The 22,057-nt window shown below is 38.6% G+C and overlaps 3 protein-coding genes across 10 annotated transcripts in view; 2 read left to right on the forward strand and 1 right to left on the reverse strand.

Annotated features, from left to right (window-relative positions):
• LOC309513760 (kelch-like protein 10) overlaps window positions 1–5,682 on the reverse strand; it is an 18,982-nt gene extending 13,300 nt beyond the window's left edge. Inside the window, exon 1 of the mRNA XM_082189759.1 lies at window positions 5,555–5,682. The gene's annotated coding sequence lies outside the window, so the exon portion shown is untranslated. The remainder of the gene's footprint in view (window positions 1–5,554) is intronic.
• Window positions 5,566–16,178, forward strand: sp3b (Sp3b transcription factor). Of its 8 annotated transcripts, none has more exons than XM_082189754.1 (8): window positions 5,566–5,705; window positions 7,734–7,863; window positions 9,200–9,317; window positions 10,995–11,092; window positions 12,786–13,953; window positions 14,270–14,450; window positions 14,569–14,765; window positions 14,944–16,178. In XM_082189754.1, exons 4-8 carry the CDS (start codon window positions 11,024–11,026, stop codon window positions 15,219–15,221), a joined length of 1,893 nt encoding a protein of 630 aa, XP_082045880.1. In that variant the 5' UTR covers window positions 5,566–5,705; window positions 7,734–7,863; window positions 9,200–9,317; window positions 10,995–11,023; the 3' UTR covers window positions 15,222–16,178. The 8 variants fall into 8 exon arrangements, with proteins under 8 accessions (XP_082045880.1, XP_082045882.1, XP_082045881.1 ...); XM_082189756.1 differs by having other exon boundaries at window positions 12,789–13,953; XM_082189755.1 differs by lacking the exons at window positions 7,734–7,863; window positions 9,200–9,317 and having other exon boundaries at window positions 5,568–5,705.
• A 2,186-nt stretch (window positions 16,179–18,364) lies between these two features.
• Window positions 18,365–22,057, forward strand: part of dnah9l (dynein, axonemal, heavy polypeptide 9 like) — a 47,966-nt gene continuing 44,273 nt past the window's right edge. Inside the window, exons 1-7 of the mRNA XM_082190144.1 lie at window positions 18,365–18,651; window positions 18,792–19,044; window positions 20,110–20,256; window positions 20,375–20,559; window positions 20,649–20,844; window positions 21,500–21,599; window positions 21,793–22,004. Of these exons, the coding sequence (XP_082046270.1) occupies window positions 18,793–19,044; window positions 20,110–20,256; window positions 20,375–20,559; window positions 20,649–20,844; window positions 21,500–21,599; window positions 21,793–22,004 (1,092 nt within the window). The 5' untranslated portion in view covers window positions 18,365–18,651; window position 18,792. The remainder of the gene's footprint in view (window positions 18,652–18,791; window positions 19,045–20,109; window positions 20,257–20,374; window positions 20,560–20,648; window positions 20,845–21,499; window positions 21,600–21,792; window positions 22,005–22,057) is intronic.

Consider the following 22,057-nt stretch of genomic DNA (forward strand, 5'->3'; position numbering starts at 1 on the left):
GTAACTCATACATTCCTCGACTTTAATCAAACTTTAATCAGAATAAGTTCCTCTTGCAGCATCTCTTCGCTTCTCTGATGACGAGGGCGGGGCAACCTGTCACTCACATGAGATCCACCAATAGCAAACCACAAACATCCAATCATCCAATCCATTCCCCACAGACAAAATCAAGCCCACCCACATTTGTTCTAGTTCCAGAAGCGTTTTCACCCAGATATACGGCACAATAGGGAGAAAAGACCAGACTTTAGAGTGCAGATCACTTTAGTGAACACAGGCATACACTATTGAATAATGAAGCAGGAATAATGTACCACAATGTGCTCGCCTGAAAGCCAGACATGAAATGTCATTCACTCCAGATTTTTAAATAACTGTAGTATTTAATGACAGTAAGATACACGCACACGCATAATAATCTAAAATCTTACTATATCAGTGGACATCATAGATATATACACTATATATGTATATATCTATGAGTGGACATCACTAATCTATATGATGATTATCATAGACTTTTATTATGAAAAGAGACTCTTGTATGATGTCCGGCGACACGCTTTCGCTCAATTGTATCATTTCCGCTTTCTCTGTTCACCGGGTGAGGGTCCGCATGTGAGTCTCAACTGACACTTCATCTTTATTCAGAACTTATACACACTCACTGCACACATAAACTCACTGCTCTGTGTTTATGGATCTCATATTATAGAGAAATGCGATCATAACAGCGGCGAACTGTGATTGTAGAGACGAGCTCGTGCGCGTGTGTGATGATGACAGATTGTGATGCAGCTGTATTTATTTATACTTCAAAATAACTTCATCATAATGTCCATAAAGTGCTTTGTATCATTTAATAACAATTTAATTATTTTTTTTAAAGAGAGAAAATATGTATGTTTAGACAGTTTGAGCATTTCGTCCTTATAAATTGACTGTTCCTCTAGCAGTGCAGTCATGTTACAACAATGTTGTTGGTTTAGTGATTCAAATGTTTATGAACCTATCCGTTTACATTAATTTCTGTGTTTTATTGTTATCGTTGCTATATAGATAGCAGGTCAGAAAAGTGAAACTGAAATTTGAAAACCCAATGAATAGATGCAAATCTTGTAACTTAGCTGTTGAAAAGTCTTTATTTAAAAGCTGTAGTCCGTAACGTTTTTGTTTTCAAAATGTATATTATAAGCGAGTACATCATGAATCCATTTTCCAAACCGTGTTTTTATCTTATCCTTAATCACTACCGTACACCTATAATAAGTGTTTGGGACTATTTTAGACCAGTCGGGTCGTATAGCCCAGTACCTGCATGACTCGTCATACATAAACAGAGAGAAGTAGATCCGGCCACAATGATATGTAAGATGCATGCAGTTTTGCCAAAGCGCAAAAAGTTATGGACTGCAGCTTTGATAAAAGTTAAAAAAAATAAAATTAAAAAAACACACACACTCTAATGAAGAAAATTATTTTGAATTATGCAGATAATTTCACCCACATTTTCGTTATCACACAGCCTGTCCCAAACGACTTACGTTTTATTTTCGATGAAACCACAGTGAATGAGGACTGATGCTTGAAAAAATTATGTAAATGTAACATGAAAGCATCTTAATAGTGGTTCACATGACTTGTGCACTAGGCTATATAGTATAATTATAATTCTTCTGAAGTCATATGGTGCTTTGCGTGAGGAGCAGTCCGAAAGTTGTTCACTGTTATTCATAAAATAATGTAATCATAAAGTCGACATGAGACGGACCTTTTCTTCCCTTGTGTCGTATATATCCGAGTGAAACGTTTCTGGAACAAGAACAGATGTGGGCGGGGCTTGATTGTGTCTGTGGGGAATTGATTGGATGATTGGATGGTTGTGGTTTGCTATTGGCTGATCTCATGTGAGTGACAGGTTGCCCCGCCCACATCATCAGAGAAAAAAAGAGATACTGCAAGAGGAACTTATTCTGATTCAAGATTACCAGGAACATGAATTTAAAACAATAATCATGTGCACCGATAAGTCATTTATAATAAATACTGCAATATTCCATTACAATTATTTTTTTGTTTTTTTTTATGGTGAACACGTTGATCTGATTAGTTACAAGGTAGTTTGTGACGTCAGAAACACCAGCGATATCAAACCGTGTTTTTGAGACTGTCTTTGGTTCACTGCAGTTTTAAGGAGAAAATATTCAGCAATGGTGTTGACTTATGAATTGACACATGGTTTGTCTTAAAGCATATTAAAAACACCACATAGACATATAAACAACACTAAAATCTTGATTTTCAGTTTCACCACAGGGGGACTTTAAAATTAGTTTAGTCAAGCGTGTGTGTGACTGATGGAGTGTGTTTGTTGTGTTTATGCTTTCCTGTAGCTCAAACAGTAGAGTGTTGGTGCTTGCAACGTAAGGTCATGGGTTTGATTCCCAGGAATGTAAATGTGTACCTTGAAATACAATGTAAGTCGCTAAATATCTGCCAAATGCATAAATGTCAATGTAAATGTGTTGTCTAGTCAGAATGGTGGAAGCCGTGCCAGAATCCTTTCACTTCCCAACAGAGGAGGAGCGAATCCTGGAGCTCTGGGAGCAGAAGAACTGTTTCCAGGAGTGTCTGAAGCAGTTCAAGAACCGGCCCAGGTGAGGTCACCTGGGTCACCGGACGTCACAGGGCTCACAATCATGCTCCCCTAGTGAATAGGGGAGAGTGGGGTAAGCTGTGCCACTTGAAGTTGTCATTTAGACAGGAAGAAGTAAAGCAGCACTGCTAGGTATTCGGTTGGGTATCGTTTAAAGGTTCCCGATTTCAATTCTGCTTATCGACTCCGAATTTCGATTCCAATAAGGTAAAAAAAAACAAAAAAACACTTAGATATCATTCACATTTAGTCTTATTACAAAACATTTAATTCTAGCTGAATATCATGAACAATAATCAACAGGCTAAAGAACACTTTGCAAAGAAAATTTGCCTTTGGTTAGAAAACACCATAGAAAAATAACTAGCCTAGTTAATATACATTTCAAGCATTATTAAAGACAAGTAAACACCCAGTAATTATAAAAGAACAAATAAAAAATGTGCAATTGCAACAAATAGATACAACTGAACGAAGATACGATTGAAATAAACAGTTTGAATATTTTCAGGTATTCAGGTACAGAAACTGTAATCAAATGTAAAATAACACTGCACTTAAAATATATATAAATATAAAAAATAAAATATACATTAAAATATAAATTACAAATATAGTTTATAAGTTATTCAGACAAGAATGTGTGTGTTATTATAGAGACGGCAGCAGGAATATTAGGCTGCTGTCACTTTAAGAGTTGCTCGGATCCAATATACTGATACACACGCCTGCACCAGTCAAAACAGCGTGCTTGAATGGTTTAAACTCACATTAAAATAACTTTTTCTGTGCGCTTTGGATGTGTGCGCAGCACTGAAAACAGCGTGCGAGTCGTCTTGCGCTTGAATTTTATTTTATTAAAGATTTATTTTGAAAGTCATATTGAAATGCTCACAGATTGGATTGGATTGGATTGTTTGTGAAAGATGTACGTTAATCTTATTCTGTTTCACCCCATTTACATCTTCACAAAGCAGCCTGGAAAAGGTTTAATATATTTTGTAAACATATTTGGAATATTGTTTCCTGCATTTGGAGGCAAAGTTCACTGGCACTTTTGAGCCACTTACACATCTTACCCCAAAGTGTGCGTTTTTAACAATGCTGTTTTAATAATAATTAATGCCTCTGTTTATGCAACAGATAATCCACGGCTAGCTGTGATTTAAACGATTTTAATGCTCGCCGTGGTGGCAAATAACAGCCCGACGCAAAGTGGAGTGCATTCAAATAGTTTAATTTCACAGCTAGCCATGGATTATCCCGCTTATACCATGGTCATTTGTCAGCATTGACAGGTTAAAGCTGTTAATGATGTTTTCAGCGCAATATTTTACTGAAAGGGTAAAAATTACGGTTAGTTTCGTCAGTTACGGCTCATTAAACCTAGAAATCTGTCCGCTTTAAATCAGACAGAAATAAAGTAGTGCGGTAAGATTACATTTATTTGCATGAATGAATGAATTTGCATGAATAATCATCTAGAGAGAGAGAGAGAGATGCACGTGTGAATTGCTTATAGTTGCTTGAATTTTCATTGAAGTTTGACATTATCACCTCGTTGTAGAAACTGTGATACATTTTATTTTTTCTGTTCTTTGATGAATAGAAAGTTCAAAAGGACTAGAGATGCAGCGATCGACCAACCAGGGACGATTTTCCGCATGATTGCGCTCCGGCGTCCTCTCACTTATTTGTGTCAGTTAAATAGTGCTTGAATTGTGCATAATTTTTGTCATTCCCGCTGGTTTCAATCACTGATCTACACAAGCCGCCTCTCAGTCTCAAGCAGCTTGTGAGTCGCAAGTACCAAAATGAGTGGATTTATTACACTGCACTTAAACGTACAAATACACACAAATCTAAATCAAGTCTAAATGCCCATCTTGGCAAATATTCAGTTAAGCACAGTCAATAACTAATTGTAAGCATTAATCTGTATTTAATTTTTAGATTGAAGACTATTAAGTGTTATTTTACATTTGATTACTTTAATTTGTTGTATTTCTTACCTCAATACTAACCTACTGTTAAAAACTTAAAGCTGTGTTTATTTCATAGCTCTCTTTATTCTATTGCATTTATTTGTGCTGTTTGAAATTGGTTCATTTGTTCTTATTTTTTACTTGTTTATTTATGAAAATAAAATTTTGCATTAAAGAAAAGTAGATTTTTGTTTGTATATGCTGTCAATTATAGCTCTTTGAAAGAAAAATGGGAATCGGCAAAAATCGGTTTCGGCAGGTCACACTTAAAAAGAAACGGAAATTGGAAACGGCTTAGAAAATTGCAATTGGTGCATCTCTAAAAAGAAGAGCATTATGAAGCTGAGTAAGAATAAAAACACTCTCCTCTGTGTTTTCAGTCTTACTCGGTTGTGAAGATATTCCGTTGGCTAGAAATGAGTCTTTGAGCCTTGAATGTCTGGTTGTCATTACTGTAAATGTACCGTCGAAGAACTTGATTACAGTGGTGTGACCAATGATTCTGATTCTGCATTTCACTGATTTTATTCATTTTGAGGAATATTTAATCTTTTTCGTTTTGTTCAAGTGAGATGACTAAATGCACGCTCACTTTTAGTCTAGAACTACAATAACCATCATGTGCACACACACACACTCTCTGCACTTTGATTTGTCTCATCATATATATATGTCAGTCAATAAATGGGAAAACAAAGTAACTTGTTAAAAAAGTAACTTATTTTGTTAGATATAATGCGGTGTTTTACTAGTTACTTGAAAAAGTAATCTGATTACATAACTCAGGTTTACTTGTAATGAGTTACTCCCAACACTGGGTGTGACATCATCAGTTTCCTAATGTTCCCTTCTTCCACATGTCTTTTATACATGTAGGTTAATGTGTCATTGATTTGTTTTTCAGATTCACCTTCTATGACGGGCCGCCCTTCGCCACGGGTCTGCCTCATTACGGCCACATCCTAGCCGGAACCATCAAGGACATCGTGACCCGGTTTGAACATCAGAACGGCTTCAACGTGGACCGGCGCTTCGGCTGGGACTGTCACGGCCTGCCTGTGGTAAGAATCACTCAACGTCACTTAAACCGGCTGGAGAAACAGGGTTCTCACGGGTCCTTGAAATCCATGAAAGTTTGTGAATCTGAAAAAAAATAAAATCAAGGCCCTGGAAAGTTTTTGAAAATAAACATTCATAGATACAGGTCCTTGAAAGTTCTTGAATTTATTTTGTACAAGAAGTTTTCTGGAAAAAAATCCATATTATTCCCTCCGGTCCGCTAACGTGTTATTTCGCCAACTCTTCGTGGCCTATGCACACTAGCTTGCTTGATTTACGTTATTTACGCGCATTTATGCGTTACGTTAAGTGTTTCCCACGTGAGGTACTTTGTGTTGTACGTTGTCGTGACGTTCACGCGACCACAAAACTACTGCGATGGTACCTCAACGTTTGTTTGTTGGACACAACAAATGTGTTCCCACATTAAGTCCTTGAATTTGAGGGTATTGGACCTGGAAAGTCCTAGAATTTAAAGTTAACCAAGGTGTGGGAAACCAGATCAGCTCCATCATACAGCTCAAAACAGCCCATCTCAAACTTTTGTGATGTGGTCACTCGCATTTTTCACAGTTGCACAAAGTCCTTTTCAGTTGCAAAGTAATTTGAACTTCTGAACTTGAATTAAAGAAACTGTGGGGAAAAAAGCACAGTAATGTAATACCATGGTAATTTATGTACTCCAATCATGCTAACAAACAAGTACCATGACCAAAATATCTTACTTGTTAATAACAGGCCGCAACAATATGGAACTACAGCTTAGCCAGTAGGTAGAAAAATGTATTGATATTTTTCAATAAAATTGTTCTATCCCAAAAAAAGTAATTGCATGTTTTATTTGCATTTGTAGCTGTATATTGTGTTTGTGAAGGTCTGATGCATATAGACACTTTAAAGAGCGCTTTCACATTTACTGTTGTTCAGTGAAATCCAGTCTTTTCCAAAGGAATCCATACAATCAGGAGTTTCGAGTGACACTGTCCTAACCAGACTCGATAAGATTACAGCGACAAGCTATTTGTCTGTCTTACACCGGTTGCATAAACCAGTAAGACTTGCTTTACAAGTTAGACATGATTTTTTTCTTTAAGACTGTTAATAACTTTTAAATCAGTTACATAAAAAAATACATTTTGGCACGCTCTGCAGCTGCTGACCACTAAGGAGCGAATGTACAGTGACGTGACATAACTGCCATATTCAAACTGTGCTTTTGCACAACCAGATGGCTGGCGCTGAGCCAAACCACTCAACCCGTCACCGCTATGGGCAGCTGCCACTCGACCCGTCACCGTTAAATGCGCCTGCCTCGGGACCCGTCACCGTCAAGGTAGTTATATGGTAGATCATAATTATTATGCTATTTGTGATCGACATTCTGATAAAGGTCTATGTAGAAATTACGGTTGTGTCAACCAAGTAATTATTATAGCTCCCATCTTTCGCATTAAGAAACTGGCAAAATAACAACTGGCAAGTGCAAAATATTGCTGTGTCCTCTTTTTTATTTTAATATTTTAGATTAATCATTAAAATGCAGTCAATTTCACACTCTAAATTCAGTATGAGTCCATTTGTGTTGGATTCGCCGTACCGGTGTTGGTTTTTTAACGGCCACAGGTAGAGTCACCGATTGGTAAAACCCCATGCACTAATTTCTATTTATTTGTAATTATTAAAATTAAAATTTGTTCTTTGCCTGAACAAGTTTTTTTGTTTGTTTTGCAGTTCTCATTGATGCAAATTCAAAGACCTTGAAATCATTATAGTACTTCGATAACGCGTCGGTGTCTCATAATTATCATTCTATAATAATTATTTCTTATGATATACATCATGTCAAACTGTAAGATCACGCAGTAGTTGAGGGAGGAGTTCATGGGTCGCAGGTGTTTGTTTCTGTGGTGTAAGAGACTGAGTTCGAGGGTGTTGCATGGCTTTCCCCGCGATGCTGTCAGGTCTAAGCTCTGGCTGCGGGCGGTTGGTTGGCCATCAACTACTGACACATCAAAACTGTTTGTGTGTAGCAGGCATTTTTACCGGGAGAGCTACGAGAATTGGAGAAAGGTGGAATTCGGCCTTGCTCTTGAAGGCAGTTTGCGTCTAGGCAAGGATGCGTTACCAAGTCCCGAGGATTTTTCCATCCCTCCAAAGGCGGTATGTATATAATTTAACCACAACAGTTTTGTCTTAAAACACTATAAACTACTCCAGATTTGACCAGAGCTGTGTGTTGCACATCATATAGCTGTCACAGGATATGCATATTTGTGTAATTTACGGTGAGCTTACAAAACCATGATGGAATGATGAATTGCATGTATTTGGGTAAAACTGAATGATTTTAACTCAATGAGAACAAAATTAATGAATCCAGAAGCCGTTGTTGTTGAAGCTTACCATGCTCACTTTATATATAGCATTTCAAAACTGGTGCTGAAGCAGCAGGTTTCATGGAATCAATTTTTTTTTTTATTGTATATGACAGGATTTTTATGTAGCCCATGAATGATAAATTATGAAATAACATTATAACCTTAATAACATTCTTATAAAAAAACATTTATAATCTTAATACCAATCTAAATAACATTATTTATAATATTAATTAATGATCTGTCTAATAATGTCAAATTTTTTTATAATGATCTGTCTACCAAGCTCTGATAATATATGGAATATTATATTATAGGTCTATTTATGGAAGCTTGTTTCCAGCACGTAATAAAACAATTTTACAATAAGAATTTAATAAGAGTTTACATCATGTTTGCAATTGTGACTTTATCTCACAATTCTGAATTTCTCAGATATAAAGTCACAATTGCGTGTTATAAAGTCACAATTGTGAGATAAAAAAAATTGCAATTACCTTTTTTATTTTTTATTCTGTGGCGGAAACAAGCTTCCATACCTATTATTAATATTTTATCCAAATTAAAAAAACAATAGGTTTACACATGGCCTTTAGCACATGGGTGTCGGAAGAAAAAAAAAAAAGTGGATGGGTCATCCTCCAGAATTTTTTACTGGAGAAGATTAGGGGTGTTCCCGAAGCCAAATACTGTATCTAAAATCTCTATGCAATAATGAGTGAAGTGAATGAGTGAAGTGAATGAGTGAGAGTACAAATTAAACAAGCGCAAATCCGTCTATGTGTGCATCTCTCAGAAATCAGAGCCTGGCAAGAGCAATATCAACTCAAATAAGCTACTACATCATATACATGTTCTACGATATGATATTGTATGTTAAATATACAATAAGCTAAGCTTTTATTGTATCAAGAGCTCACAAAACACAATTGTTAGAGGCTTCGATACTGTTTTAACTTAAGGTCTATGGCCAATTCACACTGAGAGTGAAACAAAGGGCAAAGTGTGCCTTACTGGCCACATACACACTATATATATATAATACTGTCAAGTTAATTTGCTTGTCTTATGCTTTGGATAGTATGCATGTTGAAATTAATCTATCTCTATACTGGCAGCCTACGACATGTCGTGAAATGGGATGCCAGACGAAGGAGCCCAGCACCAAAGATGGTCAATGCCAAAACCATCCATGACTTGAAGCAGCACAGCTGGAACTTGAACTAAAGAGTGAACGTGTGTTTTACAGTTTTCTACCTCTATCTTTTTAATGGCCTTTAGTTTAGATAGACTGACATTGGTGGTTTGTCCATCCTTATTTTGATGTGTCATAGGTAGATTAGAGATCTGTATGCTACTGGAATACAGACTTGTTAGAAGCCAATGGCAATCAGTTTTAACATTAATGCCTCAAACAAGTGGCTTTTTTAAAATCTATTTATTCTTGTTATTGGTAACAATAATTGTTACTTTATGCAAGTATCTGTGCTGTGTTACTGTGGTTACTGTTAGTTACTAGTAACATTTTAATTCTTACTAATAACATTTTTTTTGTACCTTTTTATTTTCAGATTATCTTATATTGAGCTCTTATCTGTAACATTATTTATATATTCTAATTATTAATAGTGACAAATTATAGATACTACAAACTTTATAGTAATAGAGGTTTTAGAAATGTGGGTGTCATATTTTTATAACAGTCTATTACATCAATAAATGTTTGCTCTTTATACTGGGTTTTTATGTTTATTTATTGGATGTGAACTAAACTGGAAACTTTAGTATGTTGGACAGGGGGCATCCAGTGTATATATATATATATATATTATATTATATATATATATATATATATATATATATATATATATATATATATATATATATATATATATATATATAAATGACATGTTATGCGTGCATGACAAGTGAGAGATGAGCAGCGTGAGGCGGTTGATGATCATGGTAAGAGCTGGGCCCTGACATCCGGAGTCACAGCTGTTTCCACAAAGCATTGTTTACCCAGGTGGGTAAACTGACACGTAAACTAGGGCACGCTATGGTAGAAAACGAAACTAGTTAAGTTTACATATAGCAAATGTAACAATATAACCTTTCGTTTTAATGTGAGCGCAAAACAATGTTGTGGCATTGCGCAAACTGTACTGAATGTTTCACAATACGTCTACTGTAGCGCTTTCAGTGTAATGGCCACCAGAGTTGCAACTAACTTCCTGCCATACGTGAACAATTCCAGCTATATTTCCAAAGACTCTCTCCGCATCTGCGAAGCGCACAACAAACAGGAAACGCTCGTGCCGTGAAATTGACAGACGTAAAGCTTTGACCATTCGGTGTCCAGGGGGTCGAATCACGCAGCCAATCACGTCGTAGAAGAAAGGCGGGTCTTCCGTTTACGTGACGCAAATTTCACTGGTAATCTCCGAAGCCCCACCTTTTGTGTTTCCCGCACCGTCAATCAAAAATAAGAAAAAAAATCGACCCGAATCTCCGATCACAGCCCGCCTTTGATTAAAACAATCATGTTGGGAGTTTAAATGAACAGATAAACCTCCGATTTTTTACCTTTTCACGCTATGACTGGTACGTAACACTTAGCCCGATCGAAGCACAGCACCGCCGGTGAGTTTGGAGAGCCATTAGCCAAGCGAGCTAGCTCAGTGTTTAATCTTTCTCAGCAGCGACGCTAACCGTTAGCCAGCTAGCCTCACTTTAACAAAGTAAACATTTGAAAAGACTGTTGCTCAGGCAACTGGAAAGCAGAAAGAACCTCCTGATTCGTTTAAATTCCAGGCGGTTTGGCGGCTAATCTCCGCCTTTTCGAGGTGGGAGTTCGTTGAGCATGAATTTGTTTTGAGTTTTTTTTTTCCTTCTCTCGCTGTGTCTCCGTAGCCCCAGAACAGCCAGCGAAACAGCAGGAAATGGCTGCCTTGGACGTGGACAGCAGTCAGAGCGACTTTCTGCAGCCAGCCAGCGGCGCCCAGGACCAGGTATGCAATTCCCCTGTTGGTTTCTCGCTTCCCCGGCGCTGTCTTGCGGGGTGTTGTGGTGTTTTGGTGAAGTTCACACGTTTTAAATATAGGGGATAAGTCGAACACTTCCTGTGAGCCTTCGCTTTGTACGGCCACCCACTTTCTTACCCATTTAAACCCGCCCATTGTGGGTCGGACAGACTCGCCACCGTCGCCTTGCCCGCTTTACCTGCGGTGATCCCGGGTCACCCCCACGATAGGGGAGGACCCCTCCACCGGGAAAAGCCTCCACCCCTACCCAGGCTGTCACATATCTTCCACAGCTCCACCATTCCCCCTGGAGCGGCTGCGTGCACAGACCTGGCAAACAGAAGCTCTTTGTCACCTTTTGTCATGTGCACTTGGCTTCTGAAATATACTAGATCATTTATTTGCCTTTTATGACAGATGTACGGCCGTTGAAAGACGTTATTGTTTGCTATTAAACAGACAACTGAACCAAAGCCCTGAATGACACCCTCAAACATCAAAGGCAGCATGAAATGAAAATTCAAAATGATTTAAAAGCATGTTACAGCTCTTAATGTAAATAATTAATCTGTGCATGTTTGTTTTTGTTTTTATGTTTTGTCTTCATAATGTTTAATTAAAATTACAGAGCTTGCATAAAAAACGTTAGACTTCTCCCTAGTGACTTTTGCAGGACTTCTCAAATCATTTTGTCTGCATAAACCCCACCCCTACAATCTTGTTCATCTTACCTCCATTTGAGTTCAACGCCCACATCTCAGGCCCTGTTTGCAGTTTTTTGTGGCTGTTCGAACGCATTCGACCACATAAGCCTCTACACCACAAAAGCAATCCGGTCAAATTTTTTTCCGATTACCTCTAGAAGTGGTCGAAAGTGGATGTGCTCAAAACGCTTTAGACCCTGTTTACACGTGTGTTTAGCGTTGTCCTCTTGTGATCCGATTGACCAAAACACATCTTAATACTAGCTGTGAACAGGGCCTGAGAGTTAAAATCCAATCAAGAACTTATGGACAGAATAAGTTCCTGCCCTACATTTTTTTTCCCGATAATCCATTACACTTGGATGTACGTCCCAATACGGAAGAAAAGATCTGTCGCCCACTTGCATTTCATTGTGCGTTTAAGAACTGTTTAATGTAAAATGTTCCTTTTCAAGCTAAATTTATTATTTGAAAACTAACTTTATCCTCACTGAGGTCTGATGCTATTGGATTTTCAGCATAAACATCTTTATAACATGGGGGATTATAGTTCAGGCTTATTACTTTAATGGATTTTTCACACAGACTTTTATTTTTTCCATATATTTATCTTTGCTTAGACCCATTAACACCAAGGACGATAACCATATCTATAAAGCTTTAATAATCGCTCTAATTTTATGAGAATAGTGAAGTCCACAAACCACAGCTATAACAATAATGACACAGAGGAATGATATCATTGGAATAATTTTCAGAATGATGATTGAAAACATTGACAGCCAATTAGAATCCATTTGACTTAATGAGATCAAGCATTTAAAGCGGCAGGCAACTGCAGCACACATTTATTATAAACAAAATGTTGTTGTCCATTGGTGTGAATGGACCTTTAGATTAAAAGTTGTGAAATATCTGTGTGTAAGGTCAAATTCATCATGAAGTGCTAATTTAATAGTATTATCTCCACTTCCCAGCAGACCACAGACCTCACGACCATCCAGTTAACGGGCTCCTCTGATCGCTGGGAGGTTCTAACGCCTGTGAGCTCAGTGAAAGATGAGCCATCAGTAGTGCAGGTTCCCAGCGGAGGACTTCTGGGCAGCAACGGGCAATATGTGGTGCCACTACAGACTATGGCAGGGCAGACTCAGTCTGTTTTTGTGACTGCTGGGGTAGATGGCACCAGTGCTAATGGGGTGCAGTACCAGGTCATCCCTCAGCTGCAGGGGACGGATGGGGCGTCACTAAGCTATGCAGCATCCACAGACGGAAGCACCCTTGGCACTGACATTACTATCCTTCCGGATGGAACGCAAGGCATCGCCACCAATGCTAATGACCTCCAGGGCCTACTGAGTCAAAGTGGGCATGTGCAGCAGATACCCACCGTCTCATTGGCCGGCTCAGGGTTTGGCGCACAGGGCCAGGTTGTCGCTAATGTGCCGATGGGGCTGCCAGGCAACATCACATTGGTGCCGATAAATAGCTTAAGTAACATGGATCTCGAGTCTCTTGGATTGGCTGGTGCTCAGACCATAGCAACAAGCATTACTGCAGATGGCCAGCTCATCATGACCGGTCCCACCACCTCAACAAGTGATAACCAGGGTGAAAACAGCAAATGCACAGAGCCACTTAACGCCAATGACGCTAACACTAATGCCTTTGTGCCAACCACCACCTCTTCCACGACGACATCGCTTCCTGAGACGATAGACGGGACTGGAGTTCTCACCCAAGCCACTGCGGTATCAGCCGGGCACCAAGATCCGTCTTACATCCAGCATAACCATACGTCTGGCGGCGAACAGGTGGTGCAGCTCTTATCAGCGCAGACGGCGGATGGAGCAGCGCAGACACTACAAAGCGTGCAGCTGTTGAATGCTGGAACGTTTCTGATCCAAGCTCAAACTGTCTCTCCGACCGGCCAAATCCAGTGGCAGACCTTCCAGGTTCAAGGAGTTCAGAACCTGCAGAATCTGCAGCTGCCGTCTGCTGGTGGGGTCTCATCCTCCCAAATTACACTTGCACCAGTACAGACCCTCTCTCTCGGGCAGACTGGCGCAGTGGGGCAGATCCCGAACCTTCAGACGGTCACGGTTGGTCAGTACCAGCAAGATGAGAACACGGAGAGCCACTCAGGTATGCAGGAATACATATATGTAATGTAAATATAAAAAAAGTTATGCTCATCTCTAAAAATGTCATTTTTCACTGAAATAGATTTTTGCAAGTACAATTGTGTGTATTTATGAATCTTTCCGAGTGAATTATTCAGTAACAATGAATGACTAGAAAAGTCATGGAAATTCATTGGTCAAAGGTGTGGGAACCATGAATGAATTAAACAACTTTATTTTAAAGTTTTGACTACTTAAAAAAATAAATAATTGTGTACCTCCCAGTTGTATTGTATTTGGGGAAGTTCTTGAAAGATTCACCCTCTCTGTTTTTGCAGATATTCAAATTAAAGAGGAGCCAGAGTCAGATGATTGGCCGAATTCCACCCTGAACACCAATGATTTGTCGCATCTGCGTGTGCGGTTGGTTGAGGAGGATATGGAGGGGACAGGCCAAGAGGGAAAGAGACTACGTAGAGTAGCCTGCACTTGCCCCAACTGCAAAGAGGCTGGAGGAAGGTAATGTACATGTCAATGCAGAAGCACAAGTTCTGTTTTAACAGCCAAATTCATTGGTTGTGTACATTTTTTTTTATTTCATTTTTTACAACATTTAAAAAATTGTGTGTAATTTCAGAGGTTCAAGTATGGGAAAGAAGAAACAACACATTTGTCATATCCCCGGGTGTGGTAAGGTGTACGGTAAGACGTCTCACCTCCGAGCTCACTTGCGCTGGCACTCAGGAGAGAGACCCTTCATTTGCTCGTGGAGTTACTGTGGCAAGAGATTCACCCGCAGCGACGAACTCCAGCGTCACCGCAGAACACACACAGGTATGGGCACACTGGAAGAGATCAGGGACTGTGCAGGGTCTGAAAATACATCATATGTTTTCTTTAGACCCATTATATTGATCCAACACTTGCTGTAAATTTAGTTTTTTTCCTCGTTGAGGAATTTTGAGGTTCCTGATATCAGACATGGCTTTACAGTTTTATTTTTGTTTTTCAGGCGAAAAGAAGTTTGTGTGTCCAGAGTGCTCGAAACGTTTCATGCGCAGCGACCATTTGGCCAAACACATTAAAACTCACCAGAACAAAAAAGGGCTAAACTCCAACACTGGGGCAGGTCAGATAGAAGCTGCCGCCCCCTCGGACACCATCATCACCGGGGGTGGAGCCACCCTTATCCTCACCAATTTGCAACAGGCTGGCACCCAGGACCTCCTTTCAAACTCCGACCTCCCACTCCAGTTGGTCACTGTGTCTGCCAGTGAGGTCATGGAGTGACCAAAATCACGCCCACTTTCACAGCTCGTCTGCTTTTCACTATCAATTTTTATATATATATGATAAAAATATATATATATATATTATAAATATATATATTTTAAAAATGACTTATCCATTTATGTTCAATAGCAGTCTTTTGTACAAACAAGGCAAAAAATGACATTAAATGTGGTTGCAGTTTCCACTGACACACATGCTCATTATGAACTCATGCTCATACACAAATACATACACAGAAATGCCTTATTTTGTATCATAATCTGTAGTATAAAATGCTGGAGTTGCATGTGTTTTTACTTTTTCTCATGTATATGTTCAGGGGACGATCATTTGAGAGAGTGTGATTGTGTAATTATGGTACACGGGAAGCCCGGATATGTGTGAGTGATTACAGTGAGACTGTTCTGTGAGAATGACAGCAGGAGAAGGACACAGTCTGCTGTGAGGGAGACTTACTCATGATCTGTCCATTTTATCCTCCTCCCTCTCGGCTGGCCTTCGTCCAAATGTGTCTTCACTCTTTGCTTTCATTTTTATTTGATGTCATGTTAGTGGTCTTTGTGCTCTCGGTCACGTGTCCTCTGGATCTTGTTCGAGGATCTTCTGGTTTCATTGTTCTGCTGCCCACATGCAACTCGAACAAGACATCAGGTGGCAGAGTCAAACAATCGTGTAATAAACTTTCTTTTTCTTGTATCGTTGTTCTTATTGCTCTCCAGATTATTCCTGTAACATTCATAATGTATCTTCCATTTCTTTTTTTTTCTTCAGCCCCAAGCTGTTTATAGCCACAATAATGTAGTCTAATACTGATTCTGTTGTATCAAAGACTCCTCGTTTTGATTACTTTTTAAACATGTAAAATTTGATGTTACTTTTGTACAACCCTTTTTTTTTTTTTAAATGGAAAACAATTAAAGACAAAAACCTTCCTATGACTCTTCATAACTACAAGTTTGTATATGCTTCAAATTTTTGGTGTTGGTATGTATGTACTGAATGAGAATTAACTATGTCCATATACTTCATAATGTATGTATACTTCAGTTCAGAATGTGTACAGTGCACAGTATGTGGATTACAGAATGCATCTGGATATTTGGTACACCAAAATATTCATTATACAACTGAGAACACTGCTGGGTATACTGTATCCCACAATGCAATGTGCCCAACTTGATCTTACGTTTCCAGTCTCATGAATGTCCCACAAGTAATATCAGTTACATTTACATTTTTGGGACACCTGCATAACGGGTTCAGTTTGATACCTAAAACTTGTTACTGTTATCTACTGAATTGAGCATCGTTGTAACATATACAGCTGTTAAACATGTTTGTAATTGTGTGCCTTAAGAGAACTTGCGCTTTTAAGAGAAGACTGAGTGAATGTAGATAATTCTGGTGGATGATGAAGGGCTCCTCAAGAGGTAAAGCCCAGGGTGTTTAATGCCACACAAATAAGATAGAGCTCAGTCTCTAGAGCACATTTAATCTGAGAATCTGACAATTTCAGGTGTTTTTGTCAACTTAACTCGCTATGAGTTGCTATGAGCTACTTTAAGTTTAATCTTCTAGAATAAGTCAAAATCACAAATGAATCATTCAATGTAATGTATTGTGAATCAGTTGATTTAAAAGATTCGGTCACGAAACGGGTCTCTGAGATCTCGATTTTAATACTTCATAAAGTGAATCACAATATTTGACCTCGGGGACTGAGATTTTCCGATACAATTTGAGCAAAAAAAAAAGTGTCAAAATGTGATGTTTTCCAGTCTTAATTTTGGCTGCACCTGAAACAGACAACATCGAAAATGCGTGCGTAAAATTTTCTTCGTTCTTTCATAATCATGGTGATCGATTTCGTCACTTTTAAATGACGAGGGACAGGTTGTTTTTCTGAAATAAAGTGTAGCAAAAAGGCTGATATTATGTTTTGCAATGTAGTGAAGAAATAAAGCTTCATATACACACACACATTATACAAAAATAACACGGCACACACTTTAGGTTATTGCAGTGTCATTTAGTTATACAACTGCGTGACCAATAACACCAGCAACTGTAACTGTCTTGTCATGTTACTGATAATAACAATACTGATTCATCATTTTCATTTCTTTGAAATAATCAAAATATCATCAATCATTTAATTCATCATTCATTCCTCTACCTGAAGACCTGACCCTCCTGCTATAATAAACAAATGAATGTTTAATTTAGCAAAACAATCATTTCAGGCACATTGCAAGTTAGACGGCTAATGTTTTTTTTTTCTTCTTCTTCTTCTTCTTCTTCTTCTTCTTTTTTTTCTTGTGTGCATTATAATGAAGGCTTTGTGAAACTGCAGCTTTTCCAGTTTTTTAAATGACATATGAAGAGTTCAGATGCAAAAGCCTCTAAATGCCATTTGAAATTTTCTTATAGAATGATCATTTTTATCAAGCTTGTATATTTAAGTTCAGTAATTTCACTTAAATTATAATTAATAGGTAATCTTCATTGCAATTTAAGTGAAATTATTGAATTAAAATATACGAGCTTGATAAAAATGATCATTCTATAAGAAAATTTCAGATGGCATTTAGAGGCTTTTGCATCTGAACTCTTCATATATACTCCTATCTACACCAACTACGAACACATTTTCTATCATGTATGTCTATGAAAGACGTTTGAACCAATCAGAGTAGGTATGTGCCGCCCCGCCCCGATCTGCAGTCTGCAGTCAGGTCCCTCTCTATCATTCCATTAACGTTACTCTGGGACTCTAGCAAGCTTTCGTAATTTTCAGCGCTGTTCAAAATGATAAAGAGAACGGTTCAAGCAAATTTTTTTTTACGTTTCAGTTCTCCAAAGAACACTTTTGCGGACATTTAAACGTTGGCGTCAGCAGAGGCCAGTGTGCTACTTCTAGTCAGTGACTGACAGCAAATCACTTCATTTTAAAGGTGTGAGTCTGAGCGCCACAGGATGCTGTAGATTTAAGTTGCTGTTAGCTTAATTTCTCTACTGAATGTGCTTCAGAATTATTAATCTGTTCTAAAATACCTGTGTATTACATGAATGACGGTGCATCAGATCAGCTCAATTTATCCAGCTGGATGTGTGTATAGGTATCAAGTTATACAGTGTGTTTATGCAAACATACACCTGATACCCTTGCTGGCTTTTCCAATGCGCACTCGGGTTTCATTAGTACCAGGTGTGTGCTTCTCTCACACAACGGGGGTACAGATACACAAAAGCCATTGACCCTGTTACCATAGTGGCCTGACTCTACAGGAGGAGTTCAGTTTCTCTCCCCCACTGGAGAAGAAGGCAAAGGACGACCCAGGACATAGTCCATTTTTGTGATGGAAATATACTGATGATATAAAAACTGCTGGATCAGACTCAGAAAACTGATAGCAGTCTGCTAGAGGTAAGAGATACCACAATATGATAAATTCTCAGGTTGGTAGATTTAAATGGACAATTTACCCTGTACTTTAATACATGGGTAGTTCCCCTCTTTTCTTTTGTGTCAGTATCTTCACAAAGTATCTTTCTTTTGTTCCTCAGTATGGCTGAGGCCGGTGTTGGCCTACGTGTTCCTATGGACCAGGTGAAGATGAGTGCCATCTCTGATGAGAGAGTGGACTTCATTAGGGAACAGGCGTTCACCGTTCTACGTCTCAAAACAGACAAATGGAACCGTTTTATTGGATTGGAGGAGAATCAGAGGGCTCTGCTTGACTTCCTGGACCAGGGCTCGCGAGAGTATCTCATTTTGTTTGTGGGACCAGGAGGAACTCTTCATACAGGAGATGAACATGTGAGTAGGGGAGAGCCGAGCACAACATAACGCTCTTTGACTTTCTCAGTTTGTGTAAACCTACTTAAGAGTATTTTTCTTCCCCCACATTAATTTCACACGGCTAATACAATTGTGTGGTTTTGTTTCATTAATACAGTGTATACTTTTTTCTTTATTTACCCTGAAAGAATGGAAGTGAAATGTGACAACATGCCCCATAGGTTGGGCAATTTGTAACATGTAAGGGGCACATTGTAACATGACCACAAAATGTTATCTGATCTTATAAAAAAAATACAAGACAAACTAAAATATGTTCTCAATAAAATAGAATTATAAACTTTTTCATAATAACATAGCATTTTTAATAACATAATAATACTTAATTAAAAACATAATAATAATAATAATAACTTGATTCTCAGTCTTTATTTACCTCTTTTCATGTTTTCTCAATAGATTTCATAAAAGTTGTTAATGTGAATTATATCGCTAACATCACAGAATAGCATAGTTCTGATAGGGGCACATTGTAGCGCAGTGTTACAACGTGCCCTACCCGCGCAACTGGGATTTAAACCCTGTTAGTGTCTTCTGCTAGTTAGCGAAGTATTAAAGAACTATATCAACTGTTAAATAACAGATTGGAGGTTAAAATAATATCAGATTTGTCTAATTTTAAATAAACACAAAAACAGAGATAAAGATCTCTGAATTTTGGCACAATTTTTTTCTCTATATAGTGTTGAGATGGAAACTAGTAAATACACTAAGTTTCGTCATGCTAGCATGTGTGGAATTATTTAAAACAAGTGTGTTACAACTAGCCCCAAGTTAGGTGGTGCCCCGCTCACCCCTATATCAAATACACTCATACGCACTCATTTAAATGTTGGGACTAACAGAAAATTCACAGTCTGCTTTGCTGTGTTCTTGCTGTGTTGGAAGGCCATGTTGCATTTCTACTGGAAGTGTCTCCCAGGTTCAATGCACTGATTGGCTTTTGGTATTCGAAATAAGTCATCACTTGTTTCGAGTGCTTTCGCTTCTGAAAGCACTACACCCGTCTTTTCCTCCCCAAAGGGCTCCTCTCCCTGGAGGACCAAGCTTTTGTGTGTTCTTAAAAAAAAGAAGGGTGTCATCATCTCCAAAACCACCTTTAGAACCCAGCTCTGGCTTGGAGAGGTTCCAGCACAACCCATGGACCACGCTCCTGTGCTCATCTCTCAGGTAACCAGACATTTTTCAGTCCTGTTGCACCTTTTAGAAAAGAAATCATAACTCTTATTGGCTCTGAGAGCAGGTGTGAATTAAAAAATCTACAGTTAGTGAGTGTATTTTTGCGTAGGTGTTCGTCTCAGTGCTGGGAAGTCCCCTGAATCAGTCCGCCTGGCCACGGGTGGTCGGTCAGGATATTTGCAGGCACCTTGAGCATCTGTGCAGTGAAGCAGTCACACTGAGAGGGCGAGCACAAGGGCGAACTCTACTACCCCTGCCGCTGTGTGTGGAGAGAAAAGATGAGCACCAGCTCAGGTGTGAGCGTGTGCCTATCAATCATTCAATCATCTTTTTCAAACATTACCAAGTTTGTGATGTCATGTAACATTTGTGTGTCTGCGTAGATCGGATTTCTGTCTGATTGACAGGGCGTTATTGTACTCCATTGAGACCATGGTGATCCAGTGGTGTGGACTGATGGGCTCTGTGCTGCAGCGGGACTCGTCTAAGCTCCTGCACCAGGGGGACCACCCAGGCCCCACAGTCGAGCTCAGTTTCTGGACTAAACAGAAAGAAAACTTATTAGGAATCCAGAAACAGGTGGAAATGAAGTCGATTTCCCTGTGTATGCTTTTATACATGTTTTAAATGTGCTGACGTCACACTGTTTAGGATTTAAGACCTTTCGTTATAGTGCTTGCAGGATAAAAATATTTTTCATTCATTATTACAGCCCATCTCATTGAGGCAAACTTAATTTAAAGATTTTTTTCGTTTTGTTGTCTTCTTGGAAATCTACTGATACAAATAGTAAAAAAAATGTTTTACCGTTGTCATTGTAGAAATGTAGTGCATGTTACCAGGAAACCTGTTTGGTGATACTATAGTGGTGAAGAAACTAGATTAATATATTCAAATTGGAGATGAATGGTCGGTGTTCAAAATATGAAAAAACACCAGTTATTGTATGTAATATTTGCTATCTCTTTCTAACATTTACATTAATTGTTATTGGCTTTAATCAAATATCTAAGTTATATTTAATCAGTCTCTCTCTTCACAATAAACTTCTCATAAACTTCACAAACTAAAGTTTACCACAAATATACACTATTCATTTTCTCCCATCCGACTACTAGTATTTCCTTCTGGAAATGAGAATCAATTGTCATTTATTACAACCTAATTTGATGTTTATTTTAACGTTAAAATTGACTGAATTTAAATTGACTCCAACTCTGGTTTATTTGTGCAGCTGCAGAACCCAAAAGTTGATCAGGTGCTGGAAATTCTGCTGAGGATCAAGAGCAGTTACTATGATTCCTTTTATGGCATTATTCAAAAAGTCAACCATGGTAATCACATCTTAAATGTGTTCAGACACTCTAATTCAACTTGATTTTGATGTAAACTGCATTACATGTATGTCATTATTTGCATAATGTAGTGTGGTCTTATAGTTCAAACCTAGGCTGATAAGTGAAATCTTGAAGGTTCAAATCCCACATTGGACCCTCAAAGCTACTGTCTACTCATTTTTTTTTCTAGCGGTGATGGAGGCAGAAGACATAGACCTACACTTGAGGACCTTACGGCGGCCCATAGCTGCGTTCGAGGAGCGGAGCTTCACTGATCTGGAGCTTCTGATTCCCGCTCTGTTTCACACACTTGCTCTCATCTGGACACACTCTCACTTCTACTGCCGCCCAGCACGCATCGTCACGCTACTCACAGAGTTCTGCAACCTACTCATTGACAAGGTGTGTTTGTTTGCTTATGTGAATTCTTATTATCCTCTTATCTAGACTATTTT

The sequence above is a fragment of the Leuciscus leuciscus genome (genome assembly GCF_965113295.1).
Source record: "Leuciscus leuciscus genome assembly, chromosome: 14".
Taxonomy (NCBI): Eukaryota; Metazoa; Chordata; class Actinopteri; order Cypriniformes; family Leuciscidae; genus Leuciscus; species Leuciscus leuciscus.